The 23,837-nt window shown below is 51.6% G+C and overlaps 1 protein-coding gene across 3 annotated transcripts in view; it reads left to right on the plus strand.

Moving 5' to 3' along the window:
• The window catches only part of LOC111522051 (serine/threonine-protein kinase 32C), a 126,197-nt gene that overhangs the window by 7,709 nt on the left and 94,651 nt on the right, over positions 1–23,837 (plus strand). Inside the window, exon 1 of one of the 3 annotated variants that reach the window (XM_023185788.2) lies at positions 16,736–17,152. The exons of 1 other annotated variant lie outside the window; for it this stretch is intronic. In XM_023185788.2, coding sequence (XP_023041556.1) covers positions 16,891–17,152 — 262 coding nt within the window. In that variant the 5' untranslated portion in view covers positions 16,736–16,890. Of the gene's footprint in view, positions 1–16,735; positions 17,153–23,837 lie in introns of those variants that run through there. One more of the 3 variants, XM_023185789.2, reaches the window with a different exon arrangement.

The raw sequence follows: 23,837 nt of genomic DNA on the forward strand, positions 1-23,837 counted from the left end.
ATCTCAGCTCACTGCAAGCTCTGCCTCCCGGGTTCATGCCATTCTCCTGCCTCAGCCTCCCGAGTAGCTGGGACTACAGGCGCCCACCACCTCGCCCGGCTAGTTTTTTTGTATTTTTTAGTAGAGACGGGGTTTCACCGTGTTAGCCAGGATGGTCTCGATCTCCTGACCTCGTGATCTGCCCGTCTCGGCCGCCCAAAGTGCTGGGATTACAGGCTTGAGCCACCGCGCCCGGCCCTTAATTCTTTAACTTGAATTCATGGACCTAACATATACACAGGTTTTGGGGATTCAGACATCGACATCTGTGAGGGCCATTATTCTGTCTACCACAATTAGATCAGCACATCTCTTGGAAAGGAACTGTCTTTATTGGAGGAAATACATTGATGAGGTGCCAGGGTGGTGAACAGTCTGTGAATATCGGTGTTGGCCTAGGCCAGTGAGAACGCTAGGGATGGAGGCCTTTTTTTTTTTTTTTTTTGAGACCGAGTCTCGCTCTGTCGCCCAGGCTGGAGCGCAGTGGCCGGATCTCAGCTCACTGCAAGCTCCGCCTCCCGGGTTTACGCCATTCTCCTGCCTCAGCCTCCCGAGTAGCTGGGACTACAGGTGCCCGCCACCTCGCCCAGCTAGTTTTTTGTATTTTTTAGTAGAGACGGGGTTTCACCGTGTTAGCCAGGATGGTCTCGATCTCCTGTCCTCGTGATCCGCCCGTCTCGGCCTCCCAAAGTGCTGGGATTACAGGCTTGAGCCTCCGCGCCCGGCCGGGATGGAGTCTTAAGCCAGCCAGTGATGGCCCTATTCAGTCCATACTGTTAAGAGAGATCAAGGATGAGTGACCAGGAAGCCAAGGGCAAGCGCCCCAGTAACAATCATGATCCCTGGCCCATTTCCAGACTTGAGCCAGGTTTTGGACCCTGAATGCATTGTGCAAGGAGAAATTGATTTGGTGGAAAATTACACGGTAAGTCTATTGTAAGAGGTAGGAAGATTTCCCAAGAGGTTCAGCGAAAACTAAGCAACTGAAAAAGTCATTGTTTCAGGAAGGACAAGCAGTAGGAAGGGAAATAATCAGTACACAGAAGGAAAGGGTGGTGAGTCCTACTCAGGGCAGCACTCAGACCAGGGAAGAGATGACCTCCTGCCCTGGGCTTTGTGTTTTAGAGGGCCTGCATTTCACAGACACAGAACCAGGTGTCTGTTCTTTTTGGTTTTGTAAGAACACTCTGGGATTGAGTGAGCGATCAAATGTGTTCAGGAGAGGGACGCGTGAACCAAAGCGGCCCCTGGGCTAAAGAGAATGGGGCTGAGACATGCACACGTTTGTGGAGAGAGGAGAGAACCATGACCTCCATGCCAGGACACTGGAGGAAGAACAGAGTGACCACTGCAGATCACCCCAAATGGGTGTCAGGCAGGAGGGCTTCCCGATCAGGGTGCCTCCTCCCCTGCTGAGTAGTGTGGTCCTGCAAAGGGCTTAGTAATTCCAGGGCTTCTCAGATACTGGCAACATTTTACTTCCTGTGCTGGTAGTTACACTGGCATGTTCCCACTGTGAAATTTGGTTGAGATGCATGCCCATTACCTGTGTAGATTCCCACAGGTATGCTATGCAAGAGTTTATACACATCCTTAGGAGAAAATGTCAAGGAACCTTAGGAGAAAATGTCAAGGAATTTTACTTTGTTCTTAGGCTACGAAAGGATTTCTTAAACAAGATATAAAAACACCATAAAAATAAATATTGATAAATTCACTATACTAGAAATGCTCCTGTTCATCAGAAAGATACCACAAAGAAAATTAAGTCAGCCAAAAACTGAGAGAGGGTATTGGCGATTCTTATATCCAGTGAAAATCAGTACCAAAATCTATAATCCGATAAAGATAGTATGCAGCATTCCTGTGATTCAACAGGGGAAATATAGATACACATTCACAGTAATAGATAAAAAGATATAAACCAATAGCTCACAGTAGAGGAGAAATAAATGGCCAATAAAAATATGAAAGATGTTTCACTTTACTAGCTGTCAGAGAAATGCAATTTGATCCAAGATTGTATTTCAGATGAATGAGTCTTAACACTCACTCAGCTGGCACCAGCAAAGCAGCTGCCGTGTGTTGGTGAGCTGGTGAAGCCCACGGAACCCACTGCTTTGAGAGGGTGTTTGTCAGTATCTTGGGAGCATCTGGGGACTCCTGTGCAGCGTTGAATTCTCAAGTGCAACAGCCCCACAATTCCCCCTTTGGACTCTTCAGTAGAGAAACAGATGGAGGCATGCACCAGGACACAGGTGCCAAAATGTGCCCTGCAGGATCATGCATTTAAGCAAAAGCACTGGAAAGGCCAGGACAAGAGAAAGTACGAATACATCACAGTGAAGCCAAACAAGGAAGCATATTACAGCCTCAAAATGAATGAACAATAGTTGTTCGCAACAATGAGAAAAAGTCTTAGAAACAGCTATTTCCAGAAAAAAAAAGTGGGAGACCTCATACAGTATGGCACATTTTTACGAGGTTTATAAAGCCAAGAAAAACTAGATGGCACATTGCATGTGTGAATTATGAAATTCTAAAACAAGAAAAAAAATCCAGGAACGTCCCACAATCCAGGCTGGAGAGGGGCAGGGAGGGGATGGTGGGGGGTGTGCAGGGTGGGTGCTATTGCCGAACGTGTCCTCCGCTGTCATGCTGACTAAAGATAAACACAGTCCGTCGCCACAGTGGTGAGGGCAGATTGTGATTAGTCATAGCTGTTGCAATGGAGAAGAGTCCAGCGTGACCTGACTCAGCTTGAATCTGCACAGCGGTGACTGGGGGATTTAAAGGGACAGGGAGGGGTGGGGGTCCGCTGGCGCTCAGGAGAGCCGGGGAGGTGAAAACTTAGAGTGGGAAGTGGGTGGGTCCACAGGAGACCTGTCTGTAATAGGTTTGTTGACTGCAGAGGCTGGGGCATAGGGCTGTATTCTCAGGGGTTGCTGGAGACAACAAGAGATCCTTTGGGCAGCTTAAGGTTTCTCAGGCAGGCATTTGGGGGGCTAGGTCACCCTAGGGATGCAGCCTGGAGTTCTTAGAAATGACGTTGGCATCTGTTCAGTCCTTCGTGGGCCGTGTTGAGGCCTGGTGGAGCAGAGGGCCTGGAGGAGCCTGGCTTGTGTGGTGTCAAGGGCAGACTTGATGTTCTAACCCCTGGCTCCTCAGAGTGTGAAAATATTTGGAAATAGGGCTCCCTGTCCCCAGGAAGGCCAAGTCCTTGCCGCCATTGTGATTTCTTACAGTCCTGGAGCATCTGGCTGTCCTCACCCTCTGCTGGAATCTGTAAATTATTGGTCCACCTTGTCTGTCCATCTTAAAATAAATGACATCTCCATACCCTGCCATGGCCTTGGGGTGGGTGCAGTGCACCTCACCATCCTGGGACTGGCTTGTCGTGTGGTTTGTTTGGCCAATGGAATGTCAGGTGGGAGGGAGCAGAGAGGCCCAACTGGAGAGTGGGATGGAACACGGTGAGGCCCGACTGGTCAAAGGGATGTTGGGGGGATGCCAGCAAGGTGGGCCCTGTATGTCCTCCCACAGCTGCCCTCTTGTACCTTTGCATGTTCATGGGAGGCACATGGCGACCTGCTTGTCCCAGAAGAAGGAGACACCCATAGAATAGATGTGAGCTGCATCTGTGGCCCAGAGCCAAGACTGACCAAGCCCAGCCAAGCCCAGCCAATCCCAGCCCACCTGCAGAGTGAGAGGTAAATGCTTGGCGTTCATGCTACTAATTTTGGGGTGGTTATGTAGAATTACATTGAGACTAGCCAACTGGAGTCACGTCACCCTCCACATAGCCTGCTGGGACAGTGTCTCAGATGACCCAAGGCCAACTCCCCAGAGGGTCCCCAAACTAGTCCCAGGCCAACATGTGCCTTCTTCCTGTAAACAGAGCCACTTCACTCACTCTCTGGTCTGTAACCTCTTTAAAAATTCCATCTAAGGGCCAGGCACGGTGGCTTACACCTGTAATCCCAGCACTTTGGGAGGCTGAGGTGTATGGATGGCTTGAGTTCAGGAGTTTGAGACCAGCCTGGCCAAGATAGTGAAACCCCATCTCTACTAAAAGTACTAAAAATTAGCTGGGTGTGGTGGCAGGCACCTGTAATCCCAGCTACTGCTGAGGCAGGAGAATCGCTTGAACCTGTGAGGTGGAGGTTGCAGTGAGCCGAGATCGTGCCATTACACTCCAGCCCGCGCGACAATGTGAGACTCCATCTCAAAAAAATACAAAATAGAAAAATAGGCCGGGCGTGGTGGCTCAAGCCTGTAATCCTAGCACTTTGGGAGGCCGAGACGGGTGGATCATGAGGTCAGGAGATCGGGACCATCCTGGCTAACACAGTGAAACCACGTCTCTACTAAAAAAATACAAAAAAACTAGCTGGGCGAGGTGGCGGGCACCTGTAGTCCCAGCTACTTGGGAGGCTGAGGCAGGAGAATGGTGTGAACCCGGGAAGCGGAGCTTGCAGTGAGCTGAGATCCGGCCCCTGCACTCCAGCCTGGGCAACAGAGCGAGACTCCGTCTCAAAAAAACAAAACAAAACAAAACAAACAAACAACAAAAAAATCCATCTAAGGTGCGATAGATGAGTTTTATATTATGTAAAGTATGCCTCAATAGAGATGACAAAAGGAAGGGGGGGAAAAAACCCTTGGCCACAAGCCATTGTGAAGACAAAATGCCAAGATTTTTATTCAATGTACAGTAAATTTATACCATCCCACACTCCCACTTCAGGATGAATCCCTCAGCCCCTGCATTCCCACAGCTGTCTGCAGTCCATTCCGCTCTCACCCCAGCCCTAGGGGAGCATGGCCTCTACACATTTGCCTGGACAACGGGGTGCACATTTTAGGTAAATAGAGTCAGGCAATATGTCGTCTTTTCACCTGGCTTTATGTAGAATAATTTTGAGGTCCATCTGTGTAGTAGAAGGCATCAGTATTTCATTCCTTTTTATTGCTGAATAGTATTCTATTGTATGGATAAACTATTTGTTTATCTGTTCACCAGATGATGGACATTTGGACTGTCTACAGTGTGGGGCTATGAAATCATGCTGCTATGAATAATCATGCACCTATCTTTGAGGCATGTATTTTATTTTTCTTGGGTAGATTCCTGGTAGTGAAATTACTGGGTCATATGGTAAGATTATGCTTAAATTTAAAATAAATTAACTGTTTTCCAATGTGGCTGTATCATGGCCGGACGTGGTGGCTCAAGCCTGTAGTCCCAGCACTTTGGGAGGCCGAGGTGGGCAGATCACCTGAAGTCAGGATTTCGAGACTAGCCTGGCCAACATGGTGAAACCCGTCTCTACTAAAAGTACAAAAATTAGCTGAGGGTGATGACAAGCGCCTGTAATCCCAGCTACCTGGGAGGCTGAGGCAGGAGAATTGCTTTAACCCAGGACCCGGAGGTTGCAGTGAAACAGTATCACGTATCACGCCACTGCACTCCAGCCTGGGTGAGAAGAGGGAAACTCCATTTCAAAACAAAACAAAACCAAAAACAAATTAGCTGCATCACTTTAGCAAAATATGAACTCCAGTTTTGCCACATCCATCCCTTGGTATTGTCTGGTTTTTTTTTTTTTTTTTAAGTTATGGCAATCCTAATAAGTGTGTAGTTGTATCTCATGGAGGTTTAAATTTTTATTTACTTCTTCAGAGGTAGCAACAGTAGGCAGGAAGAAGAAAAAATAAACTAAAAGCAATTTTAAAAATTTTATTTGCCCAGTGACTCATAACGTTTATCACATTTTACATGTGTATTAGCCATGTAGCCATTTGTATGTCTTATTTGGTGAAATGTTTTCTCTTTCCTTTTTTTTTTTTTTTCTTGAGACAAGGTCTCGCTCTGTTGCCCAGGCTGGAGTGCAGTGGCGCGATCTTGGCTCACTGCAACCTCCGCCTCCCAGGTTCAAGCAATTCTCCTGCCTCAGCCTCCCAAGTAGCTGGGATTACAGGCACGCACCACCATGCCTGGTTAATTTGTGTATTTTTAGTAGAGACAGGTTTTCCTATGTTGGCCAGGCTGGTCTCGAACTCCTGACCTCAAGTGATCTGCCCGCCTTGGCCTCCCAAAGTGCTGGGATTATAAGCGTGAGCCACCAAACCTAGCTTTTCAAGTCTTTTACTTACCTTTTTATTAGGTTGTTTTCTTTCTCTTTTTTTTTTTTTGAGACATAGTCTCACTCTGTCGCCCAGGCTGGAGCGCAGTGGCGTGATCTTGGCTCACTGCAACCTCTGCCTCCTGGGTTAAAGTGATTCTCCTGCCTCAGCCTCCCAAGTAGCTAGGACTACAGGCACCCGCCACCATGCCTGGCTAATTTTTGTATTTAAGTAGAGACTGGGTTTCACCATATTGGCCAGGCTGGTCTTGAACTCCTGACCTTGTGATCTGCCTGCTTTGGCCTCCCAAAGTGCTGGGATTGCAGGCGTGAGCCATTGCGCCCAGCACCCCCCCCCCCTTTTTTTTTTTTTTTTTGAGACAGAGTCTCGCAGGCTGGAGTGCCTTGGTGTGATCTCGCCTCACGGCAACCTTTGCCTCCCGGGTTCAAGCGATTCTCCTGCTTCAGCCTCCCGAGTAGCTGGAACTACAGGTACACGCCACCACGCCCAGCTAATTTTTGTATTTTTAGCAGAGACGGGATTTTACCATATTGGTCAGGATGGTCTTGATCTCCTGACCTTGTCATCTGCCTGCCTTAGCCTCATTTTTAAATTTTTTTAGACAGTGTCTCACTCTGTCATCCAGGCTGGAGTGTGGTGGTGCAATCCTGACTCACTGTAGCCTTGACCTCCTGGGCTCAGGTGATCCTCTAACCTCAGCCTCCCAAACTACAGGCACATACCACCACACCATGCGAATTTTTAAAAATGTGTATAGAGTTATCCCTGTGTTGCCAGGCTGGTCTTGAACTCCTGAGCTCAAGCGATCTGCCGGGCCAAGAGTCCTATATGTTCTGGGTATAAGTCCTACACCAGAAATACAATTTCCAATCTTTCCCCTTGTCTGTTTTCTTAATTGTATATTTTTGAGCGCCAAAGTTTTTAACTTTAGTGAAGACCAATGAATGAATTTTATGCCTGGTTCATGTTTTTGGCGTCACATGTAATAGTAACTCTTGGCCTAACTAGAGGTCATAGAGATTTTCCCCTGTGTTTTCTTCTAGAAATGTTATAGTGTTAGCTCCTACATTGAGGCCTCTGATTCAGTTTGAGTTATTTATGTAAGGGTCTAGGTTTATTGTTCTCATACAAATTTTCAGTTGTCTCAGTACCTTCAGTTTTCTTTGGGAAGGAGTTTTACAAATTCAGTTTCTTTTATAGATAAATTGTATTTTTCAAATAGTTTCTCCATTTAATTGGAGTTACAAATGTAATATACTGGTACAACATTTTCACAACATCTTAATCTTTTAAGTATCTTTTGTTTTTTTGAGACACAGTCTCACTCTGTTGCCAGGCTGGAGTGCAGTGGCACGATCTCGGCTCACTGCAACCTCTGCCTCCCAGCCCAGGTTCGAGTGATTCTCCTAATTTTTGTAGTTTTAGAGACGGGGTTTCGTTATGTTGGCCAGGATGGTCTCAGTCTCTCAACCTCGTGATCCACCAGCCTTTGCCTCCCAAATGCTAGGATTACAGGCGTGAGCCCTCGCGCCCGGCCTCTTTTAAGTATCTTTAGGCTCTGTAGAGATCGCCTCTTCTTCCTTTCTCATATTCTCATTCCTCTTTCTCCTTATTCTGTAATCCCAGGGCATTATACATTTTAATGACTCTTTAAAGGATCAGTGGTTTGCTTTGTTGAGTTTCCTGATCTTTTAGACAGGATCTCACTCTGTTGCCCAAGCTGGAGTGCAGTGGTCCGATCATGGTTCACTGCAGCCTCAACCTCCCAGTCTCAAGGGATCCTCCTGCCTCAGCCTCCCGAGTAGCTGGGACTACAGGTGCATGCCACCATGCCTGGCTAAATTTTTTTATCCTTATTTTTTGTAGAGGTTGGGTCTCACTATGTTGCCTAGGCTGGTCTTAGACTTCTGGGCTCAAGCAATTCTCCCACGTCAGCCTCCCAAAGTGCTTGGGTGACAAGTGTGAGTCACTGTGCCTGGCCTTATTTTTTTTAACTTTTTAGAGCTCATCTTTACTCTCTTCTCCCATGAACATAACTTCCCATCTCTGCTACATTGGCTTATAATAGTGATTTTTAAGGTATGTAATTTATTTTTTACAATTTATTTTCTTTTTATTTGACAAATAAAAATGATATATACTTATGGCATGCAACAAGATGCTTCAGAATATGTATACATTGTGGAATGGTTTTTTTTAGCTTCTTGAGACATAACTTATTTTTTAACATCTGTTATTTTTCTCATATAGGCATTTAAAACTAGCTGCATCTCACACATTTTATTAGTTTGGTTTTTATAATCATTCCATTTAAATATTTTTTAATTTCTCGGTGATTCATTATTTGATAATGTGTTATTGTTTAATTTCCAAATGTTGGACTATCTTTTATAATTGATGCTTAATTTCATTGTGTTCAGACAACACATTATATATTATTTCAATCCTTTGAGATTTATTGAAAATTTTCTTTTTGTTTCAGGATATGACTTATCCTATTTAATATTTCTTGCACACTTAAAAATGATGTGTAATATGCAGTTATTGGTTATTGTGTTCTATAGATGTCGATTAGGCCAAGTTGCTTAAAAGTGTTGCCCAGACTTCTATATCCTAAGTCATTGTGTATGTGTGTACTTATTCTAACAATTCCTGAGATGCAAGAGTTAAACTCTGCTACTATGACTGTGGGTTTGTCTTTTTTTCTCTCTGGTTGTCAAATTTTGCTTTATATAGTTTGAAGTTTTCTTATTAGGCACATACATATTTGGGATGGTTAGGTATTATTTTTTGTGCTATTTATTTTACTTTAAGTTCTAGGATACATGTGTAGAATGTGCAGGTTTGCTACATAGGTATACATGTGCCATGCTGGTTTACTGCACCTATCAACCCATCATCTAGGTTTTAAGCACCACATGCATTAGATATTTGTCCTAATGCTCTCCGTCCCCTTGCCCCCTACCGCCCAGCAGGCCTTGGTGTGTGATGTTCCCCTCCCTGTGTCCATGTGTTCTCATTGTTCAGCTTCCACTTATGAGTGAGAACATGCGGTGTTTGGTTTTCTGTTCTTGTGTTAGTTTGCTGAGAATGATGGTTTCCAGCTGTATCCATGTCCCTGCAAAGGACAACAACTTATTCTTTTTTTTTTTTTTTTTGAGGTGGAGTTTCGCTCTTATTGCCCAGGCTGGAATACAATGGCGTGATCTCAGCTCACTGCAACTTCCGCCTCTTGGGTTCAAGTTATTCTCCTGCCTCAGCCTCCCAAGTATCTGGGATTATAGGCATGCACCACCATGCCTGGCTAATTTTGTATTTTTAGTAGAGATGGGGTTTCTCCATATTGGTCAGGCTGGTCTTGAACTCCTGACCTCAGGTGATCCGCCTGCCTTGGCCTCCCAAGGTGCTGGGATTACAGGCGTGACCCACTGCGCCTGGCCAAACTCATTCCTTTTTATGGCTGCATGTTAGGTATTCTTTTTTTTTTTTTTTTTTTTTTGAGACGGAGTCTCGCTCTGTCGCCCGGGCTGGAGTGCAGTGGCCAGATCTCAGCTCACTGCAAGCTCCGCCTCCCTGGTTTGCACCATTCTCCTGCCTCAGCCTCCTGAGTAGCTGGGACTACAGGTGCCTGCCACCTCGCCCGGTTAGTTTTTTGTATTTTTTAGTAGAGACTGGGTTTCACCATATTAGCCAGGATGGTCTCGATCTCCTGACCTTGTGATCCACCCGTCTCGGCCTCCCAAAGTGCTGGGATTACAGGCTTGCGCCACCGCACCTGGCCAGGTATTCTTAAAGAATTGATCCTTTTATCATTTGAAATGTTCCTTTTTATCTCTGAAGTCTACTTTATCTGATATAAATATAGCTACATCACCTTTCTTATGATTACATAAGAAATTAATTAAATTAAATTCATATGATTTGCATGGTATATCTTTTTTCCATCTTTTTACTTTTAAACTCTTTTTTAGTGTTTAGGTTATAGTTCATCTTTATATTTAAGATGCAGCTTCTAAAATCAGCATATATATATTAGAGTCTTGCATTTGTATCCAGGCTGATAGTCTCTATCTTCTAATTGAAGTGGGTCGTCCATTTACATTTACTGTAATGATTAACTACCACTCTGCTCTTTCTTTTCCTTGTGTCCCATGTGTTGTTTTCATCTTCTCCTGGTGATTTTAGTTTACATTGTATCTCCTCTGTTGGCTTGTTACTTGGACCACTTTTTAAAGGCATTGCTGTGGATCGTGATAGCCACCTTCAGTCTGTCACAGTCAAGCCTGAGCTGTAAAACACCACTTCCAGGGAATGTCAGACAAGCTCTGCAGTGTCATCATCTCTTTGCCCTTTGTAAATTATGCAGTTTTACGTCTGCACATGCTATCAGGCGGAGTGTTATTAGTTCTGCTATGAACGGTGAATTGTCTTTCAACATGAAATTGATTTGCCCCTCCTCTATGTAGATACAAAAGGGCAGAGGGGCAGAGAAGGGCGGGGCCCACATAAGGTGGCACATCCCAGTGCTGGCTGAGGGCTGACTGCTGGCTGACGGCTGACTCAGGCTGCTGCTCCATTGGTGCCCTGCTTGGCCAGGTAGGATGCCTTCCCATGGGCAGGAGAGAGACTCTGCCTGGGAACTCTTGTGGGAAAGAGGAAGGAGAGGTGGCTTATCCTCCCAGCGGCGGTTTTCCATTGGCCAAAGTTCACTGCATGGGTCTTAAACGACCCCCACTTCAGCAGCCTTTAAGGAAGCCAGAGCCAGCATCTTCCACAGAGCTCATGAGGCCTCTTGACCTGGTCCTTGTCATCTCCTTAGCCTCATCTCTTTCCACTCCCTGCCTCAGTCTCTCCAGCTCAATCAGCCTGGCCTTTCATTCATTCCTTTCTTCTAAAGCATCACATTCCTGCTCACCTCTTGGACTCTACCCATGCTCTGCCTGGAGGGCTGCTCTCCTGCTCCCCCTTGGCTGACGTCTGCCCATCTGTCAGGTGTCAGTTCTGCTGTGGCTGCCTCGGGGTATCCCTCATGCTCCGTCGGGACTCGCGTCCACTCCTGTTCTTACAGCCCTCAGTGCATCCCCTCTTAGCCTGCTATCCACCGGGTGCCCGTCTCCCTCGCTGAGAGGGGTGCACGCTGCATCTGACCACTCACTGTGTCAGCCGCGCCCACTGCAGTGCCTGGCATGGAGCAGGTGCTTGACAAATGTCTGTCATGTGGCCTGTGTGGCAGGGTCCTTTTTAACCTTAGAGGCTGCCTGTGTGTGAATGGTAAACAGCTACGGTGTTTAATGTTGCTCTTCTCAAGGCCAGTGCTTGTTAGCTGCTGTAAGGGTAGGGTGTGTGACTTAACCCTCACCTGGCATGGCCTTAGGTTCTGTTTATAATTTGGTATCTTATTGCCACAAAGAGCCATTCTGTTTGTCTTATGGTCTCCAGCTTAACATTAATGCTGGTTGGTTGTTGTGTCTAAACCAGGGGGTATCAGGAGACCTGTCTGACCTCCCATCCCGCCATCATGGTCAGGAACTCAGGTTTTTTTTATTTTTATTTATTTTTTTGAGACAGAGTCTCGCTCTGTTGCCCAGGCTGGAGTGTAGTGGTGTGATCTCAGCTCACTGCAATCTCCATCTCCCCGGTTCAAGTGATTCTCATGCGTCAGCCTCCTGGGTAGCTGGGATTACAGGCGTGTGCCACCACACCTGGCTAAGTTTTGTATTTTTAGTAGAGGTGGGGTTTTGCCATGTTGGCCAGGCTGTTCTCGAACTCCTGACCTCAAGTGAGCCGCCCACCTCAGCCTCCCAAAGTGTTGGGGCTACAGGCGTGAGCCACCGCGCCTGGCCTGGAACTCAGTTTTAAGGTTTTTCTGGAGTTTCCTTGGCCAAGAGCGGGTCAGTCCCATTGGTTGGGGGATTATGGTTTTAATTTTAGTTTACATAGTGCAGCACTGAGCCACCAAGAAGTCTTGCCAGGCCTTGAAACTACATGGAACTTGCCCTGCTGGATTCAAACTTACTTGGGACCGATGACTCTATTTATTCCTTCTTATTTCTCCCTTTTGAAATGGGAATATATATCTTATGCCTATCTCATCACTGTACCTTGGAAGCATATTTTCCAGTTTCACAGTTGCACAGATAAAGAGGAATTTTGCCCAGAATGGATTGAACCGGGGTCTCACCCATGCCTGATTTAGACAATGAGTCTTGGGACTTTTGAGCTGAAAATATTCAGATGAGAGGCTGGGTGCAGTGGCTCACACCTGTAATCCCAGCACTTTAGGAGGCTAAGTGGCGTGGATTGCTTGAGCCCAAGAGTTTGAGATCAGCCTGGGCCACAATGTGAAATCCTTGTCTCTACCAAAAGTACAAAAAAATTAGCCAGGTGTGGGGTCATGGATCTATAGTCCCAGCTACTCAGGAGCCTGAGATGGGAGGATCGCTTGAGCCTGGGAGGTTGAGGCTGCAGTGAGCCATAATAGCGCCACTGCACTCCAGCCTAGGCAACACAGTGAGACTCTGTCTCAAAAAAAAAAATCGGGAGCTGGGATTTTGGACTTAGAGTTGCTGCTGTAATGATTGGGACTTTGGGGCTGTAGGGTGTGGTGAATCCATGCTGCCCATGGATGTGGTGGGTTAAATGGTGGCCCTTTGCCACCAAAATACATGTCCGTGCAGGCCCTGTGAATGTGACCTTTTCTGGAAAGAGGATCTTTGCAGATGTAACTAAGTTAAGGATCTTAAGATGATATCATCCTGAAGTCAGGTGGGCCCTAAGTCCAATGACAAATGTCCTTAGAGAGGAAGGAAAGGGCGGAGCAGACAGATGAAAAGGCGACGTGATGGTGGTGGTGGCAGGGGCTGGGGTGGTGGGTCCTTAAGCAGAGCTGAGTGGTGAACTCGTGCTTGGCCCCGGCGCACTGCAGTTGGGGCGAGGGCTCCTTCCTAGCGGCTGCAGCGTGTCCTGCATATTCTCTGTCACTGTGCTCCTTCCTGAGTCACCGGGTGGCCATATGACCTTTAGAATCAATACTGTCACCATAGCAACCAGTGTCCCCGCACGTGAGCTCCAAGGCCCTGGCCTTCCAGGAATCCTCAGTCCCACGTCCCTTCAGGGCTGAATCTGAGGGCGGCCACGGCTGGAACCATCTGTCTTCCATGTCCCGGGAGGGAGGCTGTCCGTGGATTCTCCGCATAGGTGGACACCAGCATCGGAGTCCCATGGGAGCCCATTTCCTGTTTTAGGGGTCAGTTCTGAGATGTGTTTTCCAGCAGGAAACAGCACACAGGAATTGTGTGATCTGAGGAGTTTTAATAAAAGGACTCTTAACAAAGGCGTGGGCAGAGCCACGGGTTAATTTCAGAATGATGACAGAAGATGAAGCACACATCTCGGCGTGACCGAGCTGTGTGCCAGTTATGTGGCAATGGAGGACCCATGTCCAAGGCATGTCCCTCAGAAGGCGTGGCTTTATGGATGTATTATAGACAAGTGCACATGAAACCTGGTGTCAGGGACTGCACCTTGTCCCCCAAACCACCCCCAGCCCTTTGGCACATGCCGCGACCACACACTTGCTGTCCTTCAGGACCTTCCTGTCCTCCCGCACGAGCCTGTTTCTGCCTTAGGGCCAGCTCCTGCTGCGGGAACCCAGACTCCTGGCCTCCCTTGGGCTACTTGTTCATGCTCTGGCCTCAGCATCAAGGCCACCTGCTCAGAGACGCGTGCCAGACCACCCAAGCTAAAGTAGTCCCACGATGATGCACGTGCTGCCCAGCCATGTGCCGTCCTGTGTGCTCCTGCGTGCTAGACGTCAGTGCACTGAATGCATTTATCTGTCACATTGTTACTCAGTCTTCTGTCACTGAAAGGGGCAGACACGGTTGCTGCCCTAATGAAGTTGATGTTCGCGGGCAGCATGGGCACACGGGAGCTCAGAATTCTCTACTGGCCTCACTGCCCCTTTCCATCCACAGCTGGCTCTGTCCCAGCCTCCGTTCCTCCCAGGGTCCCCCCAGAACTTCAGAGCTACCTCCCGTGAGGCACCAGGGGTTGGCATGCTCTTGGGTGCAGCAACTCCTGACTCCTCCTGTCTCGTGCCTGCACTGTGTACCTCTTAACGCTCAGTCTTGTGCTTGTCTGGACCCTGAGCCATGGCTAGGCAGGGGGTCACCTGGACAGTGCAAGAGTCGTGCCCTGAGCCCACAGGCCCCTGCAGGGCTGATCTGCATTGGCTAAATCTTAGGACCCAGCATTCTTTTGGGAACTTCTGTTTCCCTACAGATCCTGTTTCCTGACTGAGGGGCAGGAGCCTGGCTTGGTGTTTGAGACTCACAGCAGGGTTGGGGTTGGAGGGTCTCCTAGTTAAGTGTGCAGATGTCCCCATGAACCCCCTCTGCACCCCCTGAACTCTTGTCTTCTGCAGGGTTTGGTGTCCCTGGGTCAAGAGCCCCTTTGGACCCTCAGTCCAGAGGACTGTCCATCCCTAGCTGCCCGGGTTAGGGAGGCGTCCTGGGCTCTGGCTGTATTCACATTCTCCCGCCTTTTGGGGTCCTGGTTACCTGCAGGTCCTCAGTCTCTCTAACTTCAGAGTCACCTTTCTACCCGCTGTCTGAAGTCCATTAACATGCTTTGCTTTCTCCCGTTCCCTGTTTGGTGGTGGTGGGGACGTTATACCTTTTATTCCTTTTCTGCCACTTTTGGGGGTCAGAGGGAGAGGAGGAGAGGATGTATGTTCAGAGGATGTGTGTTTTGGGAGGAGCCCTGGGGAGTCTGATGTGTGCGCCGGGTGCACAGGGTTCCAGGCACTGCCCTGCCTTGGTGCCTCTCCTTCCAAACGCTCCTTCACCACTCCTGCCGGGATGGGCACCGAGGGCTTCCTCTGGAGGCAGGTGCTGAACCCGCTGCCTCTGTGTGCCTGTTGGAGAATGGCAACTTTGAGGGAGAGCAGAGGACAGAGCTTTGCGGCTGCAGCGGCTAGGAACTGGGCTTTGTGCACTGGAAGTTTAGTTAGAGACCGATGCGTCTGTACTAACCAGGCAGGGAGACCTGCGGTGGCTGGTGGGTCAGGTAACCTAAGTTGTGCTGCCATAAAACTACCCCCTAAATCTCAGTAGTGAAATGCGTGCCATGTGTCCTAAGCGGGTGCATGTCCAGGTGGGTCCATGTCTTAGGCGCGTGCATGTCCAGGCGGGTGCATGTCTTAGGTGGTGCATGTCCAGGCAGGCGCACGTCCTAGGTGAATGGGCAGTAATTCCATTCATTGCAGTCCCCAAGGGATGGGGGCTCCTGTTGGCCCAGAAGCCACACAGACTTCCTGTGCTCACATTTCATGCATCAGGCGGTTAGGGCGGGCAGCCACACTGAATGTCAAAGGCCGTGGGGAGGCAGGCTGAAGGACAGGAGAGACAGTTCTGCCGGTGGGAGGGGCGGGGGCGGGAGACATCGGCCTTGGAGCCAGGTGGGGGATCCTCTTATCGTCCCGGCGGGCAGCAGGAAATCCCATCGGGGATTTCACCGGGGAGGAAGGGACCCCGTCTTTGTGGCCTGGCTACAGGGCAGAACCTAAGCAGGTAAAGGCTTCCTAAAGTCAAACAGCCCGGTAGCAAAAACCGATTTTTCAGTGACAAGCGCCAGGGGCAGGCGGCGAGGCTCCATGCAGAGCGCGCCTTCTCCAGGGCACTCAAAGGTGCCCAGCGCTTTCTGCACAGGGTCGGAGGTGCCCGGAGGTCAAGCCGCGCCCCAGGCCTCCGAAATACGCCGAGTGCCGAGCCCCCTGTCGCATCTGGACAAGGGGACCCTGGGCGACTGAGGCACGGGGTCTCAGGCCGGACGGAGGTCGCGAGGACTGGACGGGGGTGCCCGAGAGCGCGGCCGCACGTGCTCAGGGCTCAGCGCCCACTCGGGCGCCCGCGTGTGCGCGCTCGCAGCCAGGCCCGCCCCGCCCCACCCTCTGGCGCAGCGCTCGGGCGCAGCCTGCAGCCTCTTGACCGTGAATCCGGTCCTGCCCGGCCGATTTCCGCCGCCCGCATCCCGGGCCTGCAGCCCGACCTCACCCTGCGCAAAGTAGAAGGCTGGAGTTTAGGTCTCCCCGCACTGGGCGGCGGAAGCCCGCGCGCCGGCTGTTTTCGCGAAGGAGGCAGGGGGAGGGAGGCACGCGGAGACCGCGAGAAGGTCCAGCCGCCGTGCCGGGCAGAGCCGTCCCCGTGCCAGGGACGCCAACCTCCGGGGCCCCAGGACACCCGTGGGGACGCTCCCTGCCTCCCTCACTCTCGTCCCCGCCGTCTAGTTTGAGCCGCGGTCCCCGTGTCCCGGCGAACCACAACCCCCATTCCTAGACTGGTGGCAGCCACCCAGTCCGGAGCGACTCTCCAGGCACTAGCCCCGCCCCTGCCCCACCCCCGGCTCGGCCCCGCCCATATCCCCTTCCCGGAGCTCCGCCCCTGCCACGCCCCGGCGCTCAGCTCCGCCCCTCCCCCGCCCCGGCGTTCGGCCCCGCCCCCGCCCTTTCCAGAAGCCCCGCCCCAGCCCCGCCCCCAGCGCTCGCAGTCTACTGGGCAGGTCTGCCGCCCCGGAGAGCTCGCGGCGGGCGCTGCCGGCCCCAAGCGCTGCGGCCGGCCCCAAGCGCTCCTGCCGCCGCCACTCCCGGCCCTGAGGGCCAGCTATGCCCCGGGCTCCGGCTGCGGCGCGCACCCAGGCCCGGCGATGAGGAGTGGCGCCGAGCGCAGGGGCAGCAGCGCCGCGGCGCCCCTGGGCTCGCCGCCCCCCGGCCGTGCGCGCCCCGCCGGCTCCGAAGCACCCTCGGCCCTGCAGCCGCCGGCTGCCGGCCAGCCCCGGGCCCGGGACTCGGGCGATGTCCGCGCGCAGCCGCGCCCCCTGTTTCCTTGGAGCAAGTGGAAGAAGAGGATGGGCTCGTCCATGTCGGCGGCCACCGCGCGGAGGCCGGTGTTTGACGACAAGGAGGACGGTGAGTGCGGGCGCGGGGACGGCGTGGGGGCCGCGCGCTCTCGCGGGGGCGGGCGGGGCGGGGCGGCTCTTTCCTGCTGGGGTTCCCCTGGTGGGACGGCGTCCCGGGGCGCCCCGGCTTCCGGAGAAGCTCGCGCCGGGCGGTTGTGGCCCCACGCGGGTCCGGGGCGCCCGCCCAAGTCCTCCGTTTCCAGTGGCGGCGCCGCGGGAGGAGCAGGCTGGGCCCGGGCCCTCGGGGCGAGGGTCTCCCCGGCTGTGGCGGCTCCCGGCTTGCGAGCACCTCCGCCCACCGCCCGTGGCAGCCCGGCTTTCCGCTTTCCGTGATCCGCTGGGGCCCACGTGCGGGCTCGTTTGTACTTTGCAGTTAGGCAGGCGCTCACCTGTGCTGCGGAGTCCGCGTGAGGCTCCCGCCCCACAGGTGGCTGGGCCTGGCCGCTCAGAGGCTCAGTCTCCTTGGTGACCGCGCCGTGTCCATCCTCTGCTCACCCATGTGCGCTGGAGGCAGGGCCAAGCCGTTGTGCAAAGACCTGCCCTCCCAGGAACGAGTGCACTGTTCAGTCCTGCAGATAGAGCTGCCAGCCCCGGGGACTGGTGTCTCCTGAGTGACTGTGCAGTGATGGGCGCCGTAGAAAGCAGAGAAGGCAGGTGAGATGACATGGGACAGGCCTGCAGGGACACCTCCCGGAATGCCAAGGGATCCCGGGGACCCCCGACTTAGCACCTGCAGGGAGATGCGGTGCCGCGTCTGCCTGTGGGCACTGTAATACAGTCACATGCAAACTTATAGCTGTTTTACAGATACCATGCAGATCATTTAAAATGGTATATTGCCTGGCCGGGCGCGGTGGCTCAAGCCTGTAATCCCAGCACTTTGGGAGGCCAAGACGGGCGGATCACGAGGTCAGGAGATCGAGACCATCCTGGCTAACACGGTGAAACCCCGTCTCTACTAAAATACAAAAAACTAGCCGGGCGAGGTGGCGGGCGCCTGTAGTCCCAGCTACTCGGGAGGCTGAGGCAGGAGAATGGCATAAACCCGGGAGGCGGAGCTTGCGGTGAGCTGAGATCCGGCCACTGCACTCCAGCCCCGGTGACAGAGCAAGACTCCGTCTCAAAAATAAAATAAAATAAAATAAAATAGTACATTGATGACACATTTCATGTTTTTTGACATTTTCTTGAAATACTTGAAATGTGCATTTTTCATTTGTAGACAGCTGCAGAGGTATGATGGATCCTTTATAATTTTAGAGCACAGTGCTCAGGAGCCCAGGCTATTTACTTGTGATAAATAATTTAAGCATTATGGGAAATTACAATAATACGACCTCAGGCCAGCGTTGGTGAGTGTGGGGCCGTGCACCGGCATTCCTCCCGGAGACAGCACTAGGGATTTCTGTTGTGCTGCCCAGAAGGAGGGCTGAAGGCCCAGCCACACCAGGCCCTGCATGCTTCAGGGTGGCCCGTCACTGTGTCCTGAACTTTGGGATGGCAGAACTTTGGGATGGTGAATGTTTGATAAATGTTTTTGTTTTTAACATAACTATTCAAAGTAAAGAAAGCCCAGAGTGAACTAGGAGCTGATCAGGAGGCAGATTTGCATCTAGTTTCTGGCTGCAGGATGAGAGAACGTCTGAGGAACGCATCTGGTTCAGCACTGGCTGGTGTCAGCCAAGAGCTGGCTGCTCTTCTGGGTCTCAGCACCGTGCTCTCCGGGGGTGGGAATGGAGACAGTGGTGTGGCACTGGGCTGCCTTCAGCTTTGTAAGGTAGACTTTCCTGCGTGTTCACCGTGTTATGTCACAGAATTCAAGGATCACTAGAAAGGCAAAAAGAGCAAGCACAGTCTGTCTGTGGGGCTCATGGTCTGACTTGGGAATTATTTCACACCGCTGGCATCACTGTATTTGCCTGTAGTAGGACGGCAGAGATCTCGGCTGATGGTGTCCCACGGACGCCGCTGACTCCTTATGGCGTGGCACGCAGCCGCATTCCCAAACTGAGCACCCACCGGGACTTAGCTGGGCTTTGTGTGGTGAAATGAGGGGGGCAAGACTGGGCCCTGGTCCAAATAGCAGAAGACGTTCTCTGGGCGGTGACCGCTTCCCTCCCCTTCTTTCTGTCACTGGCAGGGCACAGACGACTTGGGAGTCATAGCACAGTGTTTGCAGAAGAATGTTGTGCCCCTCTGAGTGTGAACGCTGGGGACTCAGTTTGGAAGGAGAAAGGAGAGTCTTTTAGGAAGGGACTGTGGCCCCTAAGTCCCACCCCTTTCAGGTTGGTGCAGTCATTTCCCTGGTACTTTCTTGGCCCCGCAGCAGCACTGGCTTAAGGAGGCCCTGGTGCTGTGTTGATGTCTCGAGTTTACTGAATCTGCTCCGTTGCTATGGCAATGCGAGACCTTCTGATGAATTTTTTATATTAAAACACCTAATTAATATATCAAATTTAGTATGCAGAGAAAAGGAAAAAAGAAAGTAAGAGTGCTGTTTAACAAAGTGCCAGGTAAATTTCAACTGATAGGCATAGTTGTGACATATAAGATTGTAAATGTCCTCTGTTCCTTTTAATCCTCGTGGACTCCAGAACCATTTTCCTAATTTGGCAGGTATTTGGTGCATGTACAGAATTCTCTGCATGTCTTTGTCGTGCCAGAATTGGGGGGGCTCCAGTTTTCCTTCCCCTCAGCCCTTCACGTCCTCCCATCCTATCCCTTCTCTGACTTTGGTGAAAAAGTTATTTTGGGGGTTGAACTTGGTTAGGGAGTATTTCTGCTGCTGCTTTGCACCAGAGCTGCGTGGTGTTGAACGAGCCCCTTCATTCCTCTCTGTCTTGGTGTCCTGGTGATACCAAGTGAACCTGAGAGGAGGCTCCGGCGCCTTCCCACTGAGCAGCTGTGCGACCTGGGGGGCACTCGCCTGTCTCAGGGGGTCACAGCGTTGTGTTTCTAGCCTGACGTGGCATTAGCCCACCAGCAGGAAGCAGCTCCTCACTGAGGGGGTTTGCCTTCATCTGTGGAAGGCTGGAGTGGACAGCCTGCCCTGGGTGCCAGGCCGGGCAGGAAGTGAGGCGGGACCAGGGTGCCAGGCCGGGCAGGCAGTGAGGTGGGACCAGGGTGCCAGCCTGGGCATGTAGTGAGGCAGGACCAGGGGCTCCCAGAGTCCTCAAGTCATCTCTTAAAATTAGAAACACCTTTGTTTTTTCCTAATTATAAAAGCATTAAAATGTATGCATTTAGAACCATTCCTTACTTTATGGCATGATATCTGTAACTTTGGCATTGAGATCACAGTGTCACCTCCCAGCCTTTTTCTGGGAATGCAGCCCCAGGTACAGCCGTGGAGAACATTCTCTCTTTGTTAGCAGAAGTGGGATCCTGCTCTGCACGCCAGTTTGCCGTAATGTGCTTGTGGATTCAGCAAATATGTCGCCAGCCTCTTACAGACCTGAGGCATCATTTGTTGGCTGAATTTACAACAGTTCTCAGCCCCAGGCTGTATACTAGAGTCATTCACTGGGCACTCTTAAAAAATGCAGATGCTCAAGCCCCACACCCGAGAACTGCAGGTGAACTGGTGGGGGGACGGGGGGCTTGGTGGGTTGGGGGTGGGGCTCAGGCTTGTCTTCAAGTCCCTCTTGAGTTTTACCAGCAGTCGGGGCTGAGAGTACTGACTCTGCAGTGCTCCTCTGAGCAGCTGTGACGTTCTCTGCTTACTTAGTTTTCTGTCACAGGACAGTGAGGTGTTTCTGTTTTATAAATATCATAAACGATGTATTGATGAACGTCATTGCAGATTTGTCTTTGTGCGCTTAGCATTGTTTCCCTAGGATACATTGTTAGGAATGACATTGCTCAGGCAAAGGGGTCCATGTGAAATACCTTAACACGTGTGGCTGCTCACTTGGTCCCTCCGTGACCGTTGTTTGTGAGTCCTGCTGTCATGGGGTGACCAGGCAGAGGGGAAGCAGGGAGACTGACAAGACAGGGAGGCAGGAGCGAGTGCAGCGGGCGGCAGGAGGCACCCGGAGGGGAGAGAACCAGGAGACCTGCTCCCAGTGGAGCCGGCGGCAAGGGAAAACCCATTTTCACTTGCTCCAGAAGCGGAGGGTTTGATCGCCTTTTCCCCTGAATCCTCTTCAGCTTTAGGTATCAGCAGTGTTTGTACTTTTTGCCAGTCTGAAAGATTAAAAGATGGCACTCGTGCTTTGAGTTTATTTGATTACCAATGAGGTTAATCATCTTTTTACCTTAAGTGTTTAGAGCATTCAGCTCCTAACACATTTCATGTGTTTCCACTCTTTTTGAATTGCCTGCCCGTGCTTGTTAGCAGCGTGTGTCCTGTGTCCCGTGGGATGGCAGCCGCAGGTTCCTCTCGCCCTTCCTGGTAGACAGGCTGAGCCTTCAGCAGCTTCCCTCCCACGTTCCTTGTTTATCTGTTAATGTTGCTACTCGGCTTTTTTCTCTACGGATGTGTTTAATTTGTGTGTGGTCAGACTCATTGTCTGCCTCTGTGGCTGCGTCCAGCCTTGCTGTTATGTGACAGACGTCCTTCCCAGCGTAGTTAATAATAATTTAATTCATAAACCTGCATCTGTACTTTCTTCTAGTGCTTCTGTGGTTTCACTTTTTGTGTTGGAAATTGCAGCCCGTAGGGAGGAGAACTTGACTGAGAGCGAGAAGGCTCTCTCCTTGTGTTAGTTCTCCACTTTTCCGGGGTGAGTGTGGTTAGGATGTTTCCCTGTGTAGAGGTCTGAGGCCCCCGGCAGGCTGCGCCCTTGCTGCTCCTGGCCTGTGGGACTGGTTGCTTGTTGGTGTTGGACCGAGTGTGGCCGTTTCCACACTGGGTGCTGCCGGCCGGTGTGAAGGAACACTCCACTTTCACAACATTCGCCTTGAGTGTGGCCAAGACTTTGCCAGCTCTTGCACATGACTTCACTTCGCTAAATTCTCATTAGTTCTTTTAGCTTTGAAGTTCATTTTGTTGGCTTTCTGGGTGGTCGGTCACGTTGCCTGGGAGTGACTCTAGTGGCCCTGTGATGGCTTTGCCTCAGTCTTTCTTTATGGTGTTGCCGGAGCTCATGGAGCAGAGAAGAGAGAAGGTCCTGAGCCCGGGGTGGGGGAGCTGCTGAGGGCTGGGGACTGCTCCTCCCGCACAGTCGGTGTGGGCGGGTCATCCTTCCAGAGCGTCAGCTTAGCCCTAGTGTGGAAAGACTTCCCAGTCAGGGTGGACTCGCATTTTGGAGGGTGCCCTTTTCCTTGCCTCCTGACCCTGTGAGGCAGGGGTCGGGGGTGGGGGTGTGGCTCTCGGTGTGGCCCAGACACCCGTGCCCCACAGTGCAGGGCCTTGGTGGGCAGAACCTGGTGGCTGCAGAGGCCCCTGGTCTGGGGTGTGGACTGAGGAGGAGGCCTGTGGTCCTGGCCTCCTGCCGGGCACCCCCTCACGTGTTTGCTTCTGGCTTCCCTGGTTCTGGGCCCAGCACCGGCTCTCCTGGGGGCCCTTGGGGCAGCTGTGCAGCTTGACGCCTTTTCTCTTTCCCAGCTGTGAGGCTGCTCTAGCGTGGACTGGGGACCTACTGTCATACTTTTTATGTAACAAATGTCAGCTCTGCGTGCCTATCCATCTGGTTGTGCGTTTTACAAGGCTAAAAATAAGCCGGCTTTTCTTTTAAAACTTGAACCACCCAGCTTTCCACTTGAGAAGTAATGCAAGGATGCATTGGAGGTGATTTTGTTGAGGGATTGATTGTCTCTGTGGTTGAAGCCCAGAGAGACTCCAAGGTGATCTGAGGGAGGCAAAGTCACAGACATGTGTTTCTTCCACATGGGGCTGGGACTGCTCAGAGCAGCCTTCCTGCCTGTCCTGGACCCCCAGTCACCCAGGGCTTGTGAAAATGCCGCAGATCCAGCTGGCCTGGGGAGGGGCCAAGAGCCCACATTTCCAGCTGCCCCCAGGCGGAGCTGGTGCAGCTGGCCCGTGGACATACTTTGAGTACGAGAGCTTAGTGAGTATACAGCCGGTGCATCATGGTGAGTAAGGGCAGGAAACCCGTAGGGTGCTGGTGCCTTGGCCCAGGCTCCCGATTGGCCCGGAGTGGGGATCTCTAACCCCCTTTACCACGGGATTGCCGGTTATCAGAGGGCGCCTCGCCGTGTGGACTCTCTTTTAATCTGCTTCTCCTCCTTCTGTTCCTGTGGGTCCTCTCAAAGGCCCAGCCTTCTCCACATGTGGCTGACGTGCAGCTGATGGTTCACATCCTGCAGTGTCACCCAGCCCAGCAGCCCGCACCGTTTCCTTTACACTGGAATGCGGCGTCTCTCTTCTGACCCAGATCTGAGGCAGGGTAGTCTGGTGTGTCCACTGGCGGGCTCCTGGGGGGTGTGGCCCCGCGCTTTTGGGCAAAGTGTCCTGTGTCCCCAAGCCGACTGCGGGGCCTTGTCTTCTCTGGGGCCCCCCACACCTAACAGGTGCTCCCTGCTATGTCAGGCAGGACCCTCCTAGGGAGGAACCCGGGTTCTGGGCCAGGCCCTGCTGGACCACTCAGAGCAGCTTCCCAGCCTTACTCTTGAGCCCCTCGGCTCTTACATCAAGTAAACGCCTGTGCCCTGTGGCCCTGACCCTGTCTCTTCCTGGTTGGGAGGCTCAGAGCTGAATCTGGGCTCATATTAGTGGAGGACCAGGCCTTCTA

This window comes from Piliocolobus tephrosceles, chromosome 9, assembly GCF_002776525.5.
Source record: "Piliocolobus tephrosceles isolate RC106 chromosome 9, ASM277652v3, whole genome shotgun sequence".
NCBI classification, from domain to species: domain Eukaryota; kingdom Metazoa; phylum Chordata; class Mammalia; order Primates; family Cercopithecidae; genus Piliocolobus; species Piliocolobus tephrosceles.